The sequence below is a fragment of the Anomalospiza imberbis genome, chromosome 4 (assembly GCF_031753505.1).
Source record: "Anomalospiza imberbis isolate Cuckoo-Finch-1a 21T00152 chromosome 4, ASM3175350v1, whole genome shotgun sequence".
Classification (NCBI taxonomy): Eukaryota; Metazoa; Chordata; class Aves; order Passeriformes; family Viduidae; genus Anomalospiza; species Anomalospiza imberbis.
This window is the reverse complement of record NC_089684.1, coordinates 69,440,433-69,459,452: the sequence shown is the minus strand read 5'-3', so window position 1 is coordinate 69,459,452 and position 19,020 is coordinate 69,440,433. Positions and strand designations below refer to the sequence as shown.

The 19,020-nt window shown below is 39.3% G+C and overlaps 1 protein-coding gene across 9 annotated transcripts in view; it reads left to right on the top strand.

Moving 5' to 3' along the window:
* Positions 1-19,020, top strand: part of CTNNA2 (catenin alpha 2) — a 463,302-nt gene that overhangs the window by 122,112 nt on the left and 322,170 nt on the right. For all 9 annotated transcript variants that reach the window (XM_068189021.1, XM_068189024.1, XM_068189023.1 and 6 more), the window contains one exon: positions 10,590-10,793. In XM_068189021.1, coding sequence (XP_068045122.1) covers positions 10,590-10,793 — 204 coding nt within the window. The remainder of the gene's footprint in view (positions 1-10,589; positions 10,794-19,020) is intronic.

The window sequence follows — 19,020 nt, the reverse complement described above, 5'->3', positions numbered from 1 at the left end:
GTCAGAGCACCAAACCTGCCAGAGTTCAAGTTGCATTTGGACAATGCTCTCAGGCACAGGGTGGGACTCTGGGTGTTGTCCTAGGAAGGGCCTGGACTTGGACTGGTTGATCCTTGTGGGTCCCGTCCATCTCAGGCATGATTCTATGATTTGATATGGTTCAGAATTGGAAGAGGTGGTTAAAATGATTTTTAGTACTTGAGGTACTTACGTATTTGGGGTAGGTCCTAGGGTACTGAAATTGTACTATTTTTTGTCATGAGTAGCATTTGAACTGAGAAATTACAGGCAGAGTAACTCAATCTTTAATGAATTTTTCAACAGACCAAGTCAGCTATCTGGGAGATGACTACATTTGATGAGAACGAAAATGTCTGGTGACACTGGTCACTGTCCTCCAGGCTGTTAAATGTAGCTCATAATTAATAAGTGGGCTATCATAACATATTTTGTGAATACATTCATGCTCCTTAAGGAACATTTTGCATGGCTGTGGAATCCAGTGCACCTTAAATGGAGTGAAAGATCTAATAAGTGTGTAAAAAGGGAAAAACATTACAGTGAAACTGAAAAGACAAGGTATCCGGGTATAGCAATAGCAAAGACTGCTTTTTTTTTTTTTTTGGTAATAAAATTAGGAACTGTCAAAATGTGGCAGAAATGTAGCAGACAAAAAATACTGTATCATTAAGTTACCTTTAAAATGCTCCTTTTTGGACAAATAACTGCTAGATGATCTGAGAATGGATTTTTGCAGAACATTCATGGAATTGCAATTTGCTTGTAAATATGTTCTTCAGAGAAGTGATTTGTGATGCTGCAGAGAACAGGACGAAATGTGAGCTTCGAAAGGAGAATTGAAATGTGTTTGTTTCGCTACTGAAATTCATAAGAAACAATTGCAAAAATATTACTGCACATCCAACAGCAATTTGAAACCAGACTTGTTGAGCTTGAGTAGCTCTAGCCCAGGCAAATGGCAATTTCTGTATAATAGCAACTTTATATTGAATTTAACTAGGAATGCACTGGGGAAAGTGTGTTGCAAATTCAGATAACCTCACATATGGATTTGTATGAAATATGGAAGAATCTCAGAACGGTTTGGGCAGGCAGGGACATTAACAATCATCTCGTTTCAGCCCCCTGCCATGAGCAGGAACACCTTCCACTGTCACAGGTTACTCCAAGCCCTGTGCAGCCTGCCATTCTCCCTTGTCCTGTTCCTCCATCCCTTGTCCCCAGTCCCTCTCCAGCTCTTCTGGAGCCCCTTTAGACCCTGGAAGGGGCTCTGAGCTCTCCCTAGAGCCTTCTCTTCTCCAGGTGAGCACCCCCAGCTTTCCCAGCCTGGCTCCAGAGCAGAGGGGCTCGAGCCCTCTAATCAACTTTGTGGGTCTCATTTAGACTCATTCCCCCAAGTCCACCAATTTTTTGTGGTGGGAACCCCAAAATACAATTTTTTTTTGTCCCTAGTGCAGCTCAAAGTGGCTTTTACACTGCAACAGTGTCAAGCCAAGTGTTTCCTGTGTGAAGGCAGCCAGGCTGCACCTCAGTGTTTCTAAAACTTCTGTACAGTAGTGAGATACTTTGGCACTTTCAGGTCTCTTCTGAGTGGGGAAACATCAGACTGGTCATGCTTTGCATATTAAGAAAATAATAACCAACAGCAGAATGTTGCATTTTACACTAAACTCAAAAGCTTCATCTCTTTGCAGAGCTGTGTGTTTGAGGATGCTGAACTGATGTCTCAAATGAGGAAGAATCAGGGTAAATGTTTGGGATCCTGATGATGCTGAGGGGCCAAACAACCTTTTCCTTTCAGTTATTGCTGCATTTCCCATTACAACCCCTTCTGTGTATGTATGAGTTTGTTTATATATTACTGTGGGAAGGGTCAGCTCCAGAGCACAGAGGATGGCACTGCAAATGCCAGGATTTGAAAAGCAAATGCATGGCAAAAATGTGATCTCTGTGAAGGGAAGCACCCCGGGTAACTGTGGATTAGGATCTCATTGCCTTCATTTCCCTTTAGCAGTGGGAATGGTGCTGCTCCTATACAGCTGTATTTGCTGTATAGGAGCACCATCTAGTGGGCTTCTGGTTTATTTGTTTATGGCTATGAATTTTTTTTTTCCCCTCTGAAATGCTATTGTATAGTAAACTACTATTGTGAAAGATTTAGCAATCAAAAATGCTTGTTGGAGTTTAACCATAGCATTTTGCTACCACTTCTTTTGGTGGTAGAAAGAGCCTTTTGCCAACACACCAGCTCCTGCCTGTGATTCTCTGTAAAAATACATGTAACTTGTTTGCAGCAGGCCAGTTTATTTGCAAAGGAATTTTTGTAGTGAACCCTCAAGCACAAATTTGTTAGACATACTAAAAACACAGGAAAGAAACACACTTTAAACACCTAATTATCATTTCTACAAGGAAATGTGTTTTGTATAGCAGTAGTTATTCCATTATTATTCAAATTACTGCAGGTTTCTTATTTTCTTAGTAATGTAAGTATGAATATCTGAAGTGCTAAACCAAAAACATAGTAAATTTTCTTTGAAATTACATATAATAGCTTGAAAAGAGCACTAAGTGAAATGTTCTAATTAGACTACACTTGCTACTATTTTGCCTGTGTTTATTTAGCACTTCTGAGATGCTTCTGTAGCTTAGGTATGTGAGAAGTGAACACCTCCACTCTTTCAGGGAAGCAGCATCTCCTTTTACATTTGGAGAGCAGTCAGGAGAGGGGGCTGGGAAGGTGGGGGCTGGTGCTTCTGCTCGTGGTTGTGCACTCCTGCCTGAGTGGGATGCTCGTGAAGCTGCTGTGGATGCAGCCAGCCTGGTGTGCCAGAGGGAAAGGTCAGAGAATCACAGCATGGTTTGGGTTGGAAAGGAACTTCAAGACCATCTTGTCCCACCCCCTGCCATGGGCAGAGACACCTCCCATTATCCCAGGTTGCTCCAAGCCCTGTACAGCCTGGCCTTGGACACTTCCAGGGATGGGGCAGCTGCCAACACCCTCACAGTAAAGAATTTCTTCCCAATATCCCATCTAACCCAGCCATACCCCTGTCCTGTAACAACATGCCCTTGTCCAAAATCCCTCTCCAGCTCTCTTGGAGCCCCTGTGAATAATTTCTGTGTTGTTTCATCACTCCAGAGCAGCTCATTGGAAGCTGCAGTTTAGCATTGCACTGTCACACTCTTCCAGCTGTATGGTGTGTCTGGGTAATACAGCATTGTGGCAGGTAGGAACATTGGATTTATTGCTGAACAGGAGATCAACAGCCTTGTTAGCATTGCAGGAGACATGGACAAAAGTGCAGAAACCAAACCTGTGAGCACACAGCATTTATTTTTCAGTAGTGCAGGCACTTCTGACAAAGAAATACATCAAACAGTCTTATTTATATGGTCTTGTCTCCAAGTTACTCAGAAAAACTAGGTCCCTCAGTATATCATATGCTGCCTTCTACTCAAAGGCAGTTTTTCCTGCTGTCTCGTGGTTGTGGCATTGTTTAGCTAAAATATCTATCACACTTTACAGTGGCATTTACCTTGAAAATTGCATTTTCCTTGTGCTAAGGGCAGTTGTATATTCACTGTCTCAGGAAGTGTTAAAAATGCTGTGGATATATGTTCTAAGGTGACTTTATGATGCTTGTATGTGGCCAGCAGGAGCAGGGAGGTCATTCTTCCCCTGCATTTGGCACTGGTGAGGCCACACCTCGAGTGCTGTGTCCAGTTCTGGCCCCTCAGCTTGGGAAGGACGTTGAGATCCTGGAGTGTGTCCAGGGAAAGGCAACGAGGCTGGTGAGGGGCTGGGAACACAAACCCTGTGAGGAACGGCTGAGGGAGCTGGGGGTGTTCAGCCTGGAGAAAAGGAGACTCAGGGGTGACCTTATCACTCTCTACAGCTCCTGAAAGGTGGCTGTGGCCAGGTGGGGTTGGGCTCTTTCTCCAGGCAGCACTGACAGAACCAGAGGACACAGCCTCAAGCTGCATCAAGGGAAATACAGGTTGGATATTAGGAAAAAGTTTTTTACTGAAAGGGTGATAAAGTTCTGGAATTCTCTGCCCAGGGAGGTGGAGTCACCATCGCTGGATGTGTTTAACAAAGCCTGGATGTGGCACTGGGTGCCAGGGTTTAGTTGAGGTGTTGGGGCTGGGTTGGACTCAATGATCTTGAAGGTCTCTTCCAACCTGGACTTTCTTTGAATTCTGTGTATCCCCAACTGTTCTGTTTGTGCTGGCTATTAAGTTCTGCACCTTTGAGACTGGTTCTGAGGGCGAAGTGGGGGAGAAGAAGCGTGCAGTTTGTTAGCAGAAACTGCACTGGATTCCCCCACATTCCTTCTCCTGAGCTCTGTTGTCTGCAGCATGGACAGCAGGACAGAGCTCTCCTTTGCTTTTAGTTAGTTTTTTAGCTAGATGAGGCAAAAAAGTTCCCCAGACTGTAGCTTTTCTTTTTCTTGAAACTGATGAGCCTTGCTCTGAACTGAAAACCTAAAAAAACCACCAAAAGTTCAAACCTGAGGCCCGGGGCACGACACTTGCCAGTGCAGGAGGGACTGATAAGAGACTGAACGAGCTGAGCTACACCCCACAAAAAAGGACTCTCTCTGAATTTGCCACCTCTTCAGAACAATGAGATATTCCGTTGTTTAATGTTATTCATTTTTTCATGTTTGTGAGTATTTGCTTGTTAAATAAACAGTTTTTTCCACTTTTCTCAAAGCAGATTTATGCCTTCTGAACCGGTGGGGAGAGAGGCTGCTTGAATTTGCTTTCTAGAGGGACCCCTTTGGAGGCTTTCTCCCAAATTTGCCCTAAACCAGGACAATGTAGCACTTAGTGAACGTGGTGGTGGTGGTGGGTTTATGGTCTTTGAGGTCATTCCCAACCATTCTGTGATTTTGTGATTCTAAATCTTTAAGAACTATGTTAGGAAATGGCCTCTGCTCTGAAGGTTTCACATTCTAAACAGGTGAATTTAACAATTGTGTTAAGTGTGTAATGTGTTTAACAAATAAACTAGGCAGAGGTTCTGAAGAAGCTGCTGAAATTTCCTTAAGACTTTCTATGTGCAGAAACCAGAAGATGAGCAGATTTTTCATGAGCAATAAAGCAATTGGACATAATAATGAAGAAATTTAATTGGAAAACGCAGGCAATGATACAGTAATTCTAGTTTTTTTTTGAGTTGTAAAATTGTTTTAAATTATTAATGCAACATTTTGGTTTTGCTTTGCATTATATTTCTAATAGAGACTATGAAGGGTTTTTTGGTATGGTTGAAAATGAGATTCTAATGCAGATAAATGTCACAAAGTTTCACTAATGATGTGCTCTCTGATCATACAATACATTTATGTTGGGTATATGGCTATTTTCAGTTTTTTTAGTCAAAGTATGAATAATTTATCCATTATTTTAAATTTCTGAAGTGGTGTCTTCTAGTTTATTAGTGTATGAGATGATTTATTGCCTTCTGAACAACAGAAAGTTGGTTTAGGGCAGTACTTAGTGTGAAGAGGTTTATTTTCAGAAGTCTCTAATATTCATTAAAACATGGCAACGTCTCTGTAAACACACCTTGATGTAATTTAAGGAAAAAAGAAGAGTTGCAGAGAAAATAGTTAACTATATTTAAAGAAGATTTTATCACAAGTTTTGACAGTTTTCAAACAAATCTTCAATTATATTAGAATTAATTTTCTTGGATTATGTTTCAGCAACTGCAGCCAAAAATGATGTATGTTTACAGTACTCTGAACATTCATAAGGGGATTTGAAACAATTATAAGGACTGAATTATAGTATCAGTCCTTGATTTATGGCTCTAATGTTAGTTAACTAATCAGAAATTTAAAGTGTTCCAGTTCATTTACATTCATCTTTCATTAACTGGCTTTTAAGAAGTGATGGGAAATTGCAACTTTTAAAGAAATTAATTTAGCCAGATTTCCTGCCAACTATTTTTTTCTTCTTTCCAAGAAGACAATTATTTCCAATTATTTCCTTGTTAATGTATGTGTAAGATTTTTATAGGTGTCAATAACATAGTCTGAAGTTGAATTTTGGCAGCAAGTTCTCTTTGAAGAAGAATAGCTTTTGTAAGCAAAAAATTGTGTTTGGTTACTGAACATCAGGAGCGGTCATGAAGCTGGTTCTCATCCCGTCTCCCTTTTCCCAAAACTCCAAAACCTGTTTTCCTTGTGACATATTTGAGAAAGAGTTTAAAATAAACATCTAGACTGTCATTTATTTATAACTACCCATCAGAAAGTAGCTACATAATTATTGTTCCATTTTAAGCAAAACTGAGGTTCATGGCGTGGGATGAGGTGCAACTGGCACAAGGTGATTCTGAGAAAATTCTGGATATTGGGAGGGAAAGAGTCACCCATGATCACCCATGAAGTTGATCAGGCATTCAAACAGTAGACAGAGAGGTTTGGAAAATCTCCAAGGATGGAATTCTCATCTTGACTGGATGAAGCTTTGAGCAACCTGGCTTGATAGTAAAGTTCTATGTGTTTTAAAGAAGTATTTAAAATACAACCTTCAGGAATTCATTCCAACCTAAATTACTTTGTAATTCTGAATTGTCATTAACAGATATCCCAAATAAATATTTAATAATATTTAAACTAAGAAATGAGTTATAAATAAAAAGTTTTATGGGATATGGATGAAAAATTGAGTACAACTGAGTGACTTATTTTTCATGAGCTAAGTTTTGATCATCATAAATATCATAAATATTTCTCCTTATTTACAAATACCACAAAAGTATATTCCCTTTTTACAGTTCAAAGTGAGGAAAGCTGGCTTGGGTTAATTACGCATCCTCTGAGTTACACAATTTATTATTTAAAATCTAAATGGTATTTGTATGTAGTCTGTAAAGAAATCACTGAATTTATTCATGGAGTTCAACATGTCTGCTTGTGAAAATGTTGAGTTGAGTTTCAGGGTTTAGACATACTGGAGATATTTTGTCTGTAGATTGTTCATCTTTGATCTGTAGATTGTTCATCTTCCAGGCTCAAAAGGTATGGAAGAATGCACAGACTCCCAGGATGGGTCAGGCTGGAAGGGACCTCAGTGGCTCACCTGGTCCCACCTCCCTGCTCAGGCAGGGCCATCCACAGCACAGGGCACAGGGTTGTGTCCAGATGGCTCTGGACTATCTCCAGTGAGGAGACTCCACAGCCTTCCTGGACAATCTGTTTAGTGCTCTCAGTGGAGAAGTTCTTCCTCATGCTCAGCTGGAACTCCCTGGGCTCAGCCCCTGCCCCTTCCTCTGGTGCCATTGCTGGGCCCTGGAGCAGAGCCTGGGCCCTGCTCTGACCTTCCCTGCACCCAGGGACACCCAGGGACACCCAGGGCTGAGAGGACCCCTCTCAGCTGGGGCTTGTCTCGAGGCTGAGCAGCCCCAGCTCCCTCAGCATGTCCTCATCAGGGAGATGCTTCAGTCCCTTCATCACCTGTGCAGCCTCCACTGCACCCAGTCCAGGAGCTCCAGGTCTCTCCTGTCCTGAGGAGCCCAGAACTGCACAGGGTTCTCCAAATGTGGCCTCACAGGGCTGAGCAAGAGGGGCAGGATCCCCTCCCTGCACTGCTGGAAATGCTCCACCAAAGCACCCCAGGATGCCATTGGCATTCCTGGCTACCAGGATGCACTGCTGGCTCGGGGACAGCTTTTTGTCCATGAGGATGCCCAGGTCCTTCTACTCAGAGCTGCTCCATCGGGTCACCCCCAGCCTGTGCAGGTCCACAGGTGCAGGATGCTGCATTTGCATATGCAAATAGATATGTGCATACATATTTCCATATTCCAGGTAGGTTCTTGTGTCTCACAGAAGACTTGAGTGCAGGAGCAAAATGTGATTAATGACTTGCTGGGAGGTGTAAGATGTGTCTGAAAATTGCCGTGTAGGTAGAGAACCTTACACCTATGCCTGTGAGGAAAAGGGAGGCATTTCTGGAAGGATTGGTTAGGAATCTGAAGCAAACAGCTATTCTTTTCAATATTTTTTTCTTGCTAGTTCCATAAGTTGCTTATATAGTTCATTTGGTGCAATTATAGTCCTGCTACTGCCACGTGAAATATGAAGTTGTGAAAATTAATTTATACAGCTGGCTTCTTAAAATCCGAAGCATTACCCTTTGGCTCAAAAGCCCCATTATATAAATATGCACAGGCCTAATTCTTGGAAAAGTCATTTCCAATTTAGGTGCTTGTAAAACTTCTCTGCTTACTGCTGTGAAACACAGATCCCAGAAGATACATGTGAGACATTATTTCACATTCTGGCTAATGCAGCATTTTTTCTTCCAAGTCAGCAGTTCTTGGAGCTGGAAGAATATGTTATCTGGTTAAGATTCTTTTATTTGTCCTTTTATTAAATAATGGATTTTCATAAATTCCTTGTGTTTATTACTATTTAACTGCTGAGGATTCAGTGGAATTGTGGATTTCTCAGAGGTTCCTTTCTCCATATAGTAAATGAGAGTTACGGCATCTGTGTGTGAATTGGAAGTTTTATTGAGAAATAAGATCTTTTCTAAGAGCCTTGTCATGCTGAAATTAAGAAAAAATTCAAGTGGAGTTCATCTTTATCTTCAAATAAATCCATTTGAACATTTTCTGATTAATAATAAACAGATACAATTTTCAGTGCTAAAGGTACATGTTGGTTATGTGTCATGTTCCTAAATTTTAATATACCTTTTGATACACTGTGTTGGTTTTGTTGTTTTATTTTTTTTCGAATTACTTGCATCATTTGGCTTGCACTTGCTGATTGCTCTTGGATATTAAAAGAAATAGACTAATCATAAAGTTATCAGAACATTGTGAAAATTAAAATGGTTCATTAACAAAACTTATGTGCTTTAAAATATGTGTGATTATTAGAAATCAGAAGGCTTTTGCATTTTGTATTCATATTTCATGATTTTTTCTTTTTTAAAGCTCAAATAACAAGTGCACAGTTTACAGAGCATTTTTAGTCCATATGCAATTAGGAGACTTCTTTGCATGATTTCAACAAAAGGTTTCTGAATTACACGTTGTTGTAAATGTACCTGAGAGTGAGAGCAGGTGATTATTGCTTTTGTATTTCTTACCTTGAACTGCAAAAGAGAAAAGAGGTCAAAATACAATCCATCAGTGACTCAAAACTCATAACTTCACATGAAGTTTTACCGTGAGAAGAGTAGAATCAATGTGGTTTAAACCTATTTGATACTTGGTAATAAATTTGATAGATACAGTACACAGGTATTTAGCAGTGATCATAATTTCTGAATTCACCTTTCTTTGAATTCACCTTTCTTTATTAGAAAACAATCTTTTGAAAAATCAGTTATTTTTCTAGTAGAATAAAGATACTTTGCTAACCAGAAGACTATTTGATAAACTGAAGATGTTTTCAGACAGTCTTCATGTAGTGCTCCCTTTTTAGTTAACTAATCCAGCACTTTTTTCCTGACTAAAAACCAAAAAAAGCTGTTGAAAGATGCTCTACAGAATGGAAATCATAGATTTCACATTTTTGTGTGTCATTGTCTAGTAATGATTTCCTTGCAGGCTTAACTTCCTCAATTTTTAAAATTCATTAAATACTGAGATAATAGAGTAACATATCAGCAGTGTAGGCTGCTTATTAAAATAATCAAAATGAAATTATGAATGGAGAACATCCCACTCTATCTTCAAGAATAAAAAACTTATACCTTGCATATGAATGTCCTGAAGAGCCAAGAAATGTTCAGAATATTTGTGGAAAAGTAATACTGCTTTAGCATGGAATGGTTTGGGTTGCAAGGGACCTTAAAGATCATCTTCTTCCAAGACCCTGCAATGGCCAGGGATACCTTCCGGTATCTCAGGTTGCTTCAAGCCCTATCCAACCTGGCTTTGGAGATTTCCAGGGATCCAGGGGCAGCCACAACTTCTCTGGGTAACAAAGTTATGAATTTTTATATAAATATATGTATATATACATTTATATATTTACATTTATATAAATATGTATATATGTATATATACATATATGTGTATTTTTTATGTGTATATATATTTCTCTAATATTTACTTTTTCAGGAATTTGGTAGATAATTGCTCCAAGAAAGTTTTGGTAATCCTTGCATGCCCTTCCAATCTGCTATTTTATGATACATTATTTATAGGAAAGACTAAAAACCCTTCTACTATCACAGGTTGCTTCAAGCCCCATCCAGCCTGGCCTTGGAAACTTCCAGGGATCCAGGGGCAGCCACAGCTTCTCTGAGTACCAAGGTTGTGAATATATATATATATATTTTAAGATATATGTGTGTATATATATATATATATATATATATATATATGCATATATATATTTCTCTAATATTTACTTTTTCAGAAATGTGGTAGTTAATTGCTCCAAGAAAGTTCTGATAACCCTTGTGATCCCTTCCAACCTGGGATTCTATGATAAATTATTTATAGGAAAAACTAAACAAACCTCTCCAAAGGCACTGAAAATGCCAAAGACCCGCGTCCATTCACCATTTTCCCGTTTTCCTTCCAGAACAAGATCATCCTGGACCCCATGACGTTCAGCGAGGCGCGGTTCCGGCCGTCCCTGGAGGAGCGGTTGGAGAGCATCATCAGCGGGGCGGCGCTCATGGCCGACTCCTCGTGCACGCGCGACGACCGCCGCGAGCGCATCGTGGCCGAGTGCAACGCCGTGCGCCAGGCCCTGCAGGACCTGCTCTCCGAGTACATGAACAACGTAAGTCACAACGGGCGCCTCAGCCCCCTGAGGCTGCAGCTGCTTTAATGTATCTCAGAAGCTGTAACGCGGCTTTGTGCGGAGTGTAGGGGTGGTGCTGTTTGAGTTGTTGAACTGCTAATGCGTTGCAAACAGGAGTTGAGTACGATGAGAAGCTCACAGGGGGTGGTGTTGTACGTGCCAAGGAACTCCGTGCTCCCCGTGAATTTGGCATAAAAGTTTCTTCTTGTATAACAACTAGCAGTTCCTTTGGAAGTAGAATACTTTTTAAAATGAAAACAATGGTGAGTAATCTAAATGCAAAATGGCCCAAGAATTGTTTTCTTATTGAAGATGAATATGGGTAATTTTCATCATGCTTGCCCCTGTGGGATGGTCATTGTGTTTGATTTTTAGGATCTTACCTATAGATATTCACAAGAGGTTGACTTTCTGGTGTTGTGTGAGTTAAACCACTGAAGGTTTGACTTTCTGGTGGAGCTATGAAATACTCAGTTGCCATGAAAGTAGTGAGATCAGCATTAGTGCTGTTCACACAGTTTAAAAACAACTCTCTTGGTAGGGTTTCCAGAGGCGTCGAATTGTTCAGTGTGGTGTGAACTGGAAGTGCATAACCTTTGTTCTGCACAAACAGAACTTGTCCCAGAAAATTCTCTCCACCCAATATTGTGTATTAAAACTCAGATGTTCTATTGCCATGTCCTTTTGAGGATGTGGGAGAAAGACCAAAGCAACATCAACAACCTGTTTTAAAATTAAAATGTTTGCCAAGAGATGTCAAACTGAGCATCCTCTACTTTGCTGTTTCTTTGGTTGCTCTCAGAGTATCAGATAACACATTTTGATCCCATTTTGCTGGAATCATCAAAATAATGCTGAAGAGGGTGTTTGAGGATAGACCTTTAACATTGTTATTTTCACTGGTACTGTTACAGTTGTTAGAGTGATGGAATTCAGTATCAGTAGTGCAATCTGCAGTCCTTTAGTCACTTCATTTTGCATTTCAGGGTTAAATGTTGCTTTCCAAATATATTGTTCCATGTAAAAGAGTCACCTCAAGGAATAGCTGTTTGATTGAATTGAAAAGCATTATTTGCCTCTTAGTTTTTTGAGATTATGGTTGACAAGTTCTTGTGAAAGCTTGAATGAATGTGAAGTTTTGCTGCTGTGTTATGGGTTAGAAGTTATAAAAGAGAACATTAAATACCAGGTGATGAGGCTGTGGTGGAAAAGAACTTGCTGAGTTTCTTCCTACAAAATCTGGCTTTGTAGAAGCAATATTGGTGTAATTCTTAAAGGCCTTTTGAAAAAAACTGAGAATTGATGAATGGTGGCTTCTCATTTTATTGTGGTGCCTCTTTTTCAGTACACAGAGTTTTGGTAATGATGCAATTTGCCCCTGGACCAGAAACATTCTTATTTTATTTCTGACTGCATTTACAGAGGGAGGAAAGTTTTAAATTCCTGCAGGCATTTATGACCACTCTGAAGGTTGCTAATATAGTTTCATCATTTTTACTTAAACACATAATGGTGTGAGCAGCTGCTTTTATGGTTTCCACAATATGGTTTTTCAAACAGTCTTTTTTCCCCCTTTTTTGTGTCCTTCTTAGTCTGAGTTGCACAACCTCTGTAATTTATTTATTTTTCTGCTTTATACTGAAATGTAGTCAAGTAAGATTTTTTTTATACCTACTGAGTAAACATTATAAAAACTGAATATATATTTAATTTACATAAAATGCACTTCTGATTTTACCAGATCTGGTATGGTAGAATTTGTCAATGATAATTTTCAAACTGATGTTAGCAGTTACAAGGGATGGGATTAAGATTACATATGCCTAAATTTATGTTTTTTGTACATAGGGACAGGTAAAGTAGGGGGTGTCAATTCAGTTATTTAAGGGTGGATGCCATTTTAAGATACCAGGTTAAAAAATTCCAATGCTTGTTTGAGCATTGACTCCTCAATCTGCCCCTGCAAGGAATTTGAATCCTCCATGGGTCAGCTTGGAGCTGCCAGCCAACTTCCATGTCATGTATGCTCTAGGAAAGGACAAACTGCCAGACTCCTTCCTTCATTAAATCATTTGAGCCTCCGTTGCTTCAGGTCCAGTTATAATTGTCAGAGACCAGATCAGTACTGGAGATCAGGTCCATACGGCCAACAGGGCCTGAAGAGCCATTGAGATGACAACTGTTATAATCTAATACGGGCAGGGGGTAAGTTAAATAGCTCTAGACTTCTCTGATAAATTAATTAAATCCCCATAGCCAGGATAGAAGATCAGATCCTGAGCTTATAGGCAGCTCCTGTTATCTAAGGGTTGAATTTCATCCATTCTGCCCTGGCAGAATTTGCTTTGGTACTAAACCTATTTCCTTGAAACCTGTGGATTGATTTTCTTGGGTTCTTGATAGTTAAGAGCATGTTCAGTATAACAGAAGATCTCACTTGGAAAGTGTCTGAAAGCTTTCATGAGTTTCAAAAGGGTAAAAGTGAATGGCACACACCAAACATGACACAGTTCTAAGTCTGATCAAGGTTGATTTTGCAAAGATGCACATCTTTAACATCTTCTGCCTGTGTGGCTTTAAACCACTGCAATCCTGCTCTTGCTTTAGAGATTGTGAAATTATTCAGTCATTCATGTTTTGGGGTTTCTTCTGTTTGCTAATAGCTGAAAAATGATGATTTTTTTTGGATGAGTGTTAATCAAATGAGCATACAGCAAAGTAAAAACTTTGTAAATATTTAAAGGGTGCAGATGATGAAGGGCAGGGCGTTGGCAATGTGCTGTTCAGTCAGTGTTAGTTCAGTCCTTTTCCAGCTTAAAATAGTTCCTTTTCATTCATCTACTTCTGTGATTTGGGTTCAGAGGTGTGCTTCTTACAAAACTTCAAGAGCTGAAGGAAAGGGCTGTGAGTTGAAGAAAAAGTAGATACTTTCAAAATTTTGGCATCCATAGAAAAATCTGAAAAAAAAAAAAGTTGGTAGAAAGAAGGAGAGGGGAGATTTCAACTTAGGTAAGTGAAAATGGTGCAGTTGTAATATTCTGTAGTTGTATTATTTAGTGCTATAAAACAAATGTTTTGATTTCTGCTTCCTTCTCCTCTGATAAATGTTGATTTACTCCATTTTCTACCTGTCAAATAATGTTTTTAATTAGTCCCTAGGCTCTTTCCTGGTTTAATGAATAATTTTATGTTTGTGTAGTTACTGCATTGACCAGAGTCTCACAGTACCTAAAATCCTCTGCGAGGGAGATTCCTGGCAGTTCTCTGTAAGAACTTCTATGGAGATGAGATGTAAAATTGTTTCATTACTCTTTTTATATCCAGAAATATGCATATTCTTCATTTGCTTTATCATTAACTTTGACAAAATCTTTTCCCAGGTTGGTATCTATTATTTCTCTCATGAACTCATCTGAACTTTAGAATCTGTTAATTTTGGGAAGGAAAGGCAAGAGAGCTCTCAGTTTGCTGTATCATATGACTTTTTTTTTTTTTTTTTTGTGAGGGTCTCAGAGAAAATTGATAGGGTATTTTTCAGCTTCTTATGTATATGTGATAAATCCCATAATTTCTTTCAAAATAAAATTACATTTCTAGACTTCTGTCCTACAGAGAAGACCTAAATGCAGCTCCACAGAAGCTCTTAATGCGATTGTTTTCCATTTGTCTAAATGAAAGCCTTATTTAATGGATGATTAGTTCTGATTGGCGTCCAGTTTCCCGCTGGTTTTCTCTCCTGGATCCTTCATGATTTATACTGCAGGCTGTCCGGGAGCAACAATACCAGGAACCTGGGAGTTGCAGCTCTTAAACTCCTGACTCAGAAATGCACTGCCAAACTCAACCCAGCGCTAGGCACCCTTTCTAGCAAGACTCTGGGTGCTGCTGGGTTGATGCCTGATTAACAAAAGAAAGGGAGGAAATTATATCTTTAGAAAAATATGCTTAAAAAAGGCTGCTTTGAATTCCCTCTGACATCATCAGATTCAGTGCCAGAGACAGACTGAAAGTTGTGTTGCTGGGGTGTATCAATGATAAATTTGGAAAGCAGTTGGCAAATGAGTAAGCAATGAATGTTAAAGACCTCTGTAATCCCTCCAGTACTGGCTTGGCATTAATTCAAATTTGCATTTGAAAAGGCATTTCCCAGCTGGTTCAAATATGATTTTCTCCTCTCAAGCCTTTGGGTTCCTTATTAAGCCAACTTGCATTCTCCTGCCTTGCTTTGCCTCTTATCCAGTGTTCCTGCTCCCAGTCTCTGCTGACATTCCAGAGGAGCTTTATTTTATTTAATTATAATTGGTTTTGGGGACAGATAATATTTCTGTGTGTCTGAGTGATATGATCAGTCCTTAATGGAGTCTTGTATTACTACTGATGATTTAATGTTTAGATGTGAGGATCACATCTGAGCACTGGAACAGATTTCCCAGAGAGGTTGTGGAATATCCCTCACTGGAAATATTCCAGAACCATCTGGATGCAATCCTGTGCAATGTGCTCTAGGAGGACCCTACTTTACCATGGGGGTAATGTTTGCTCTTTGAAATCTTACTCTTTAAAGTTACTACCTGTTCCTAATACCTGCTCTCTCCTGAGTTGCTATAGGTTCTAATTTGTGTTCCCTATAGAGAAGAAAATGTCATTTCTTGAACCAACAAAATAGCAGAAAAACAAATGAGAAAGCACAAGCCTGCTGGCAGCTTCTCTTCACAAATATATCAGTAAAAAACTGAAATTGCTCAAAGGAAAAACAGAGTGCTGCATTACAGGAAGATGAAATGTCCTTAGCAGACAGCTGGTTATTGTGCTTGATTGGAGAACGAAAAACACGATAGCAACTGAAAAATCTATAAACTCTCAAGATACTGCCAGCTGTCACATTTAACAGCTTCATCTGAATTCATATTTAAGATCAGCAATAATTGCTGTGTACATTTCAGCTCTGGAGCTGACTTGCATGAGGTTAATCTGGGTGACAGTGAGCAGTAAATTACAGTTATGAGACAGAGGAATAGCCAAAGCTGTCCTGAGATGAGGAATCAGGGATGAGTGACAAGAGATTGACTGCTGGAGCAGCAGCATCGACTGACTCACGCGTGACTGGCACAGCAGGGCCGTTTTTCCATTGGTACCATTGTCAGGTTCCTGGATGGCTGAATAATTTTTAGAGGACAGCAGCTTGTTTAAAGCTTTCCACTGTATTTCAAAATGGAGATGAGCTATTTTACTCTTCACTTGGCTCTTTTAGAGCAGTTTTGTCTTTGAGTACTTGAAAGAAACAAGTAGAAATAACAAGTAGTTATTGTTGGAGGAATAGGATATGTTCCCAAATGTTCCACAGTCAGTTTAAGATTTTTGCACTTATGGATCCCTCCTGAGTGCCTTGACTGCTCACAATTGTACATAAATCACTGTCTAAGTGTGCAACCTGCAGTGTGACTTGAGACACCTTTTCAGGAACCTTCTGTCTTTTCTATTTTGATGATGTCAGGCCCTCATCATAAGGCATGTCCATTATTTTTCGGTAGATTTATAGAAATGCAGCATCATTTGGACAAGCTAGTTTTGATTTATTTTTTCATTCATGAATTTTTTTGTTTTGTAATTCCATATTCAGAGTTTGCTGTGTTTTTCTTATTAGAGTCAGAGAACCACACTGGTGTTTATAATCCGAAATAAATAAAAAAGCTCTGAGAAAATGAAACTTCATGGCTTGGAAATGACAACTATCCTAAAAAATTGTCCTGATTTCAGGTTCTGGTGACTGCACATTTACACATCCCTGTTGGGATGAGTAGATTTTTGAACTTACTAAAGTAATTTGCTCTTTACAACTACCTGTTACAATCTACTTTAAAAGGGGAGGGTGGAGCAGGTTCTTGTTAATAAATCCCTCGGGGTGGATTAGAGTGAAATGACCCTGAATGAGTGTTTTTTGTAAATATACACATGTAGGGTTTATTGTAGAATAATTTGGGTTCAGAGGAAAACAGATATGCAGACATTTTGGTTGTTAGCTTTAGTAATATGACAATATAAGAGCATAAAAATCAACTAAGAAAATGCATGAGAAAGAGAAGGAAAGGTTAAGAATGAAACAATCTCACCACCCAAAGGCTTCACAACAAGACTTGGTCAATGCAATTTTGATGGTAGTTAGTTAAAAATAATGGTCACAGACCAAACCCATCAGGTGATGGAAGAAACCTCCGAAACACCTCATCTGTTGGGTTTATATTCACTCAGGGTCAGGTAGGAACACCCAGGTACCTCCCCTGGGGCAGGGAACTTCAGCTGGGTGATGATGTGTTGTGGATCAGGGACACCTGGATGACCCAATGTTGTGTTGTGGATCAGCAACACCTGGATGATGGAATGCTGTGGATCAGGAACACCTGGATGATGGAATGCTGTGGATCAGGAACACCTGGATGACGGAATGCTGTGGATCAGGGGACACTTCAGGAGAATTTGACACCTAATTCGATACAGCTGCCCATCACATGAGTGCAGCTGGGCCCATCATGGCCCATTATGGCCCCTCAGCAGAGTGAACACCTTCAGGCCATGGGTGAATGTCCCAGGACCTCCCTGGCAGGGGAGTTACCACAGCTGAGCTCTCTGATAAGGACAAGGAGACAGTTCCTGCCTCACAGGGTTCCCCTCTTTCCTTAACTCATCCATCACCAGCTGTCTTACTGATTCTCTGACTCTGTGATTCTAATATTTGTGGGAGGAAATGGTGGTTTTGAACCACAGTGCTGGATTTTCCTTGGTGGCATCAACCAGAGAATGTTTTGACTCCTTTTTGCTCTTTTTCTTTGAAGGCAGACTATGATATGTCATTATAAAAGTGTTGTATGTCATGTTAAAATGTAAATAAAGCATAGGAGGTTTATGGAGTCTAAGGTTGAATCAGTGTATTAGGTTGAGTGATGTCTCTAACGAGATACTTCCCTCTAAATTAGCATGGAAATTTTCTAGACTGACAGTAAATCCAAACCTGATTTTCTCAGTTCCTGTAGGGCTTAGTCTGCCTGGGCTTCTCCTACTTAACATTAAAATGAAGGTAATATCAGTCTTAATTCATTAAAGTTTTGAGTGCCTTGCCATTTCCACATTAAAAAAAAATCTGCATGAATTGTATAATTGCAGTGTTTGCCCATTTAACTGAAAGCTGGGACAAAACCAACACATGACAGAATGAATGGCACAACAGTCAAAACGGTGTGGGATATAATTTTGATGATTTTTCATTGTTTTTGACCAACAACCCAAACTGCCTTCCTATAAAATATTATATTAATTTCTGATGGGCTATAGTTGGGAATAAATTATTCAGTAAGTGGACCCCAATTTTATCAATAGTCAGGAAACTTGCTTTTCTTGAGAAATGTTTTTGTTTTTCCTCATTGTTCTATCTCATATATGTATGTATGCATACAGAAGGTCCGACTGTACTGTTGGTACCTTTTTGAGAGTATTTGATCATTTTAAACTTAGTGTACTCAGAGAAAATAAAAACGTGTTGTTTCTTCAAAAAAAAAAAAAAAAAAAAAAAAAAAAACAAAAAAAAAAACCAAAACAAAACAATCAAATTCAAAGCACACCAGTCCCCCAAAACTGCATTTTCATGCAATGGTTTTCATGTTCAACTAATTTAATTTTGCATTAATTAGTTAGTTGTTTTGGTTTTTTTTTTAAAGTGTGTTCTTACAGAAGTAATGACTTCTGCACTGGTGATTTTGATACGCTGGAAAGCATTGCCTCAATTTCAGATGCAGCCTGTCTGAAAATGATTTTGTTAAAGCTGTTTGTCCACCTGAAAAAAGTCCTATATCAATCTTGTCTATGTAGTGTGATTCATAACCTCTCTAATTTTATTTCTGCAGAAGTTAGCATTTATGGGCTATTAATTTGTTGTTTTTCCATGTCTGCAAGACAATATCAATATGAGAAAAGTTTATAATGCATTTTATACTATACCAAAAATATGATTACTAGGTCTGCGTATATCTGCTTTTGGTGTCCAGGTCTTGCTTTCAGTATTTACACAATCCAGATTAACATTGTTGGGTGTTGTATTCTTTGGATGCAAAGAAAAATCTTCCCAGTGCATTTATAGAGCTACTGGAAATGAATCAAAATAAAAGAAGCATGGGCCTACTGCAATTAGTGAGCTTTCAGAAAATCACATAAAAAA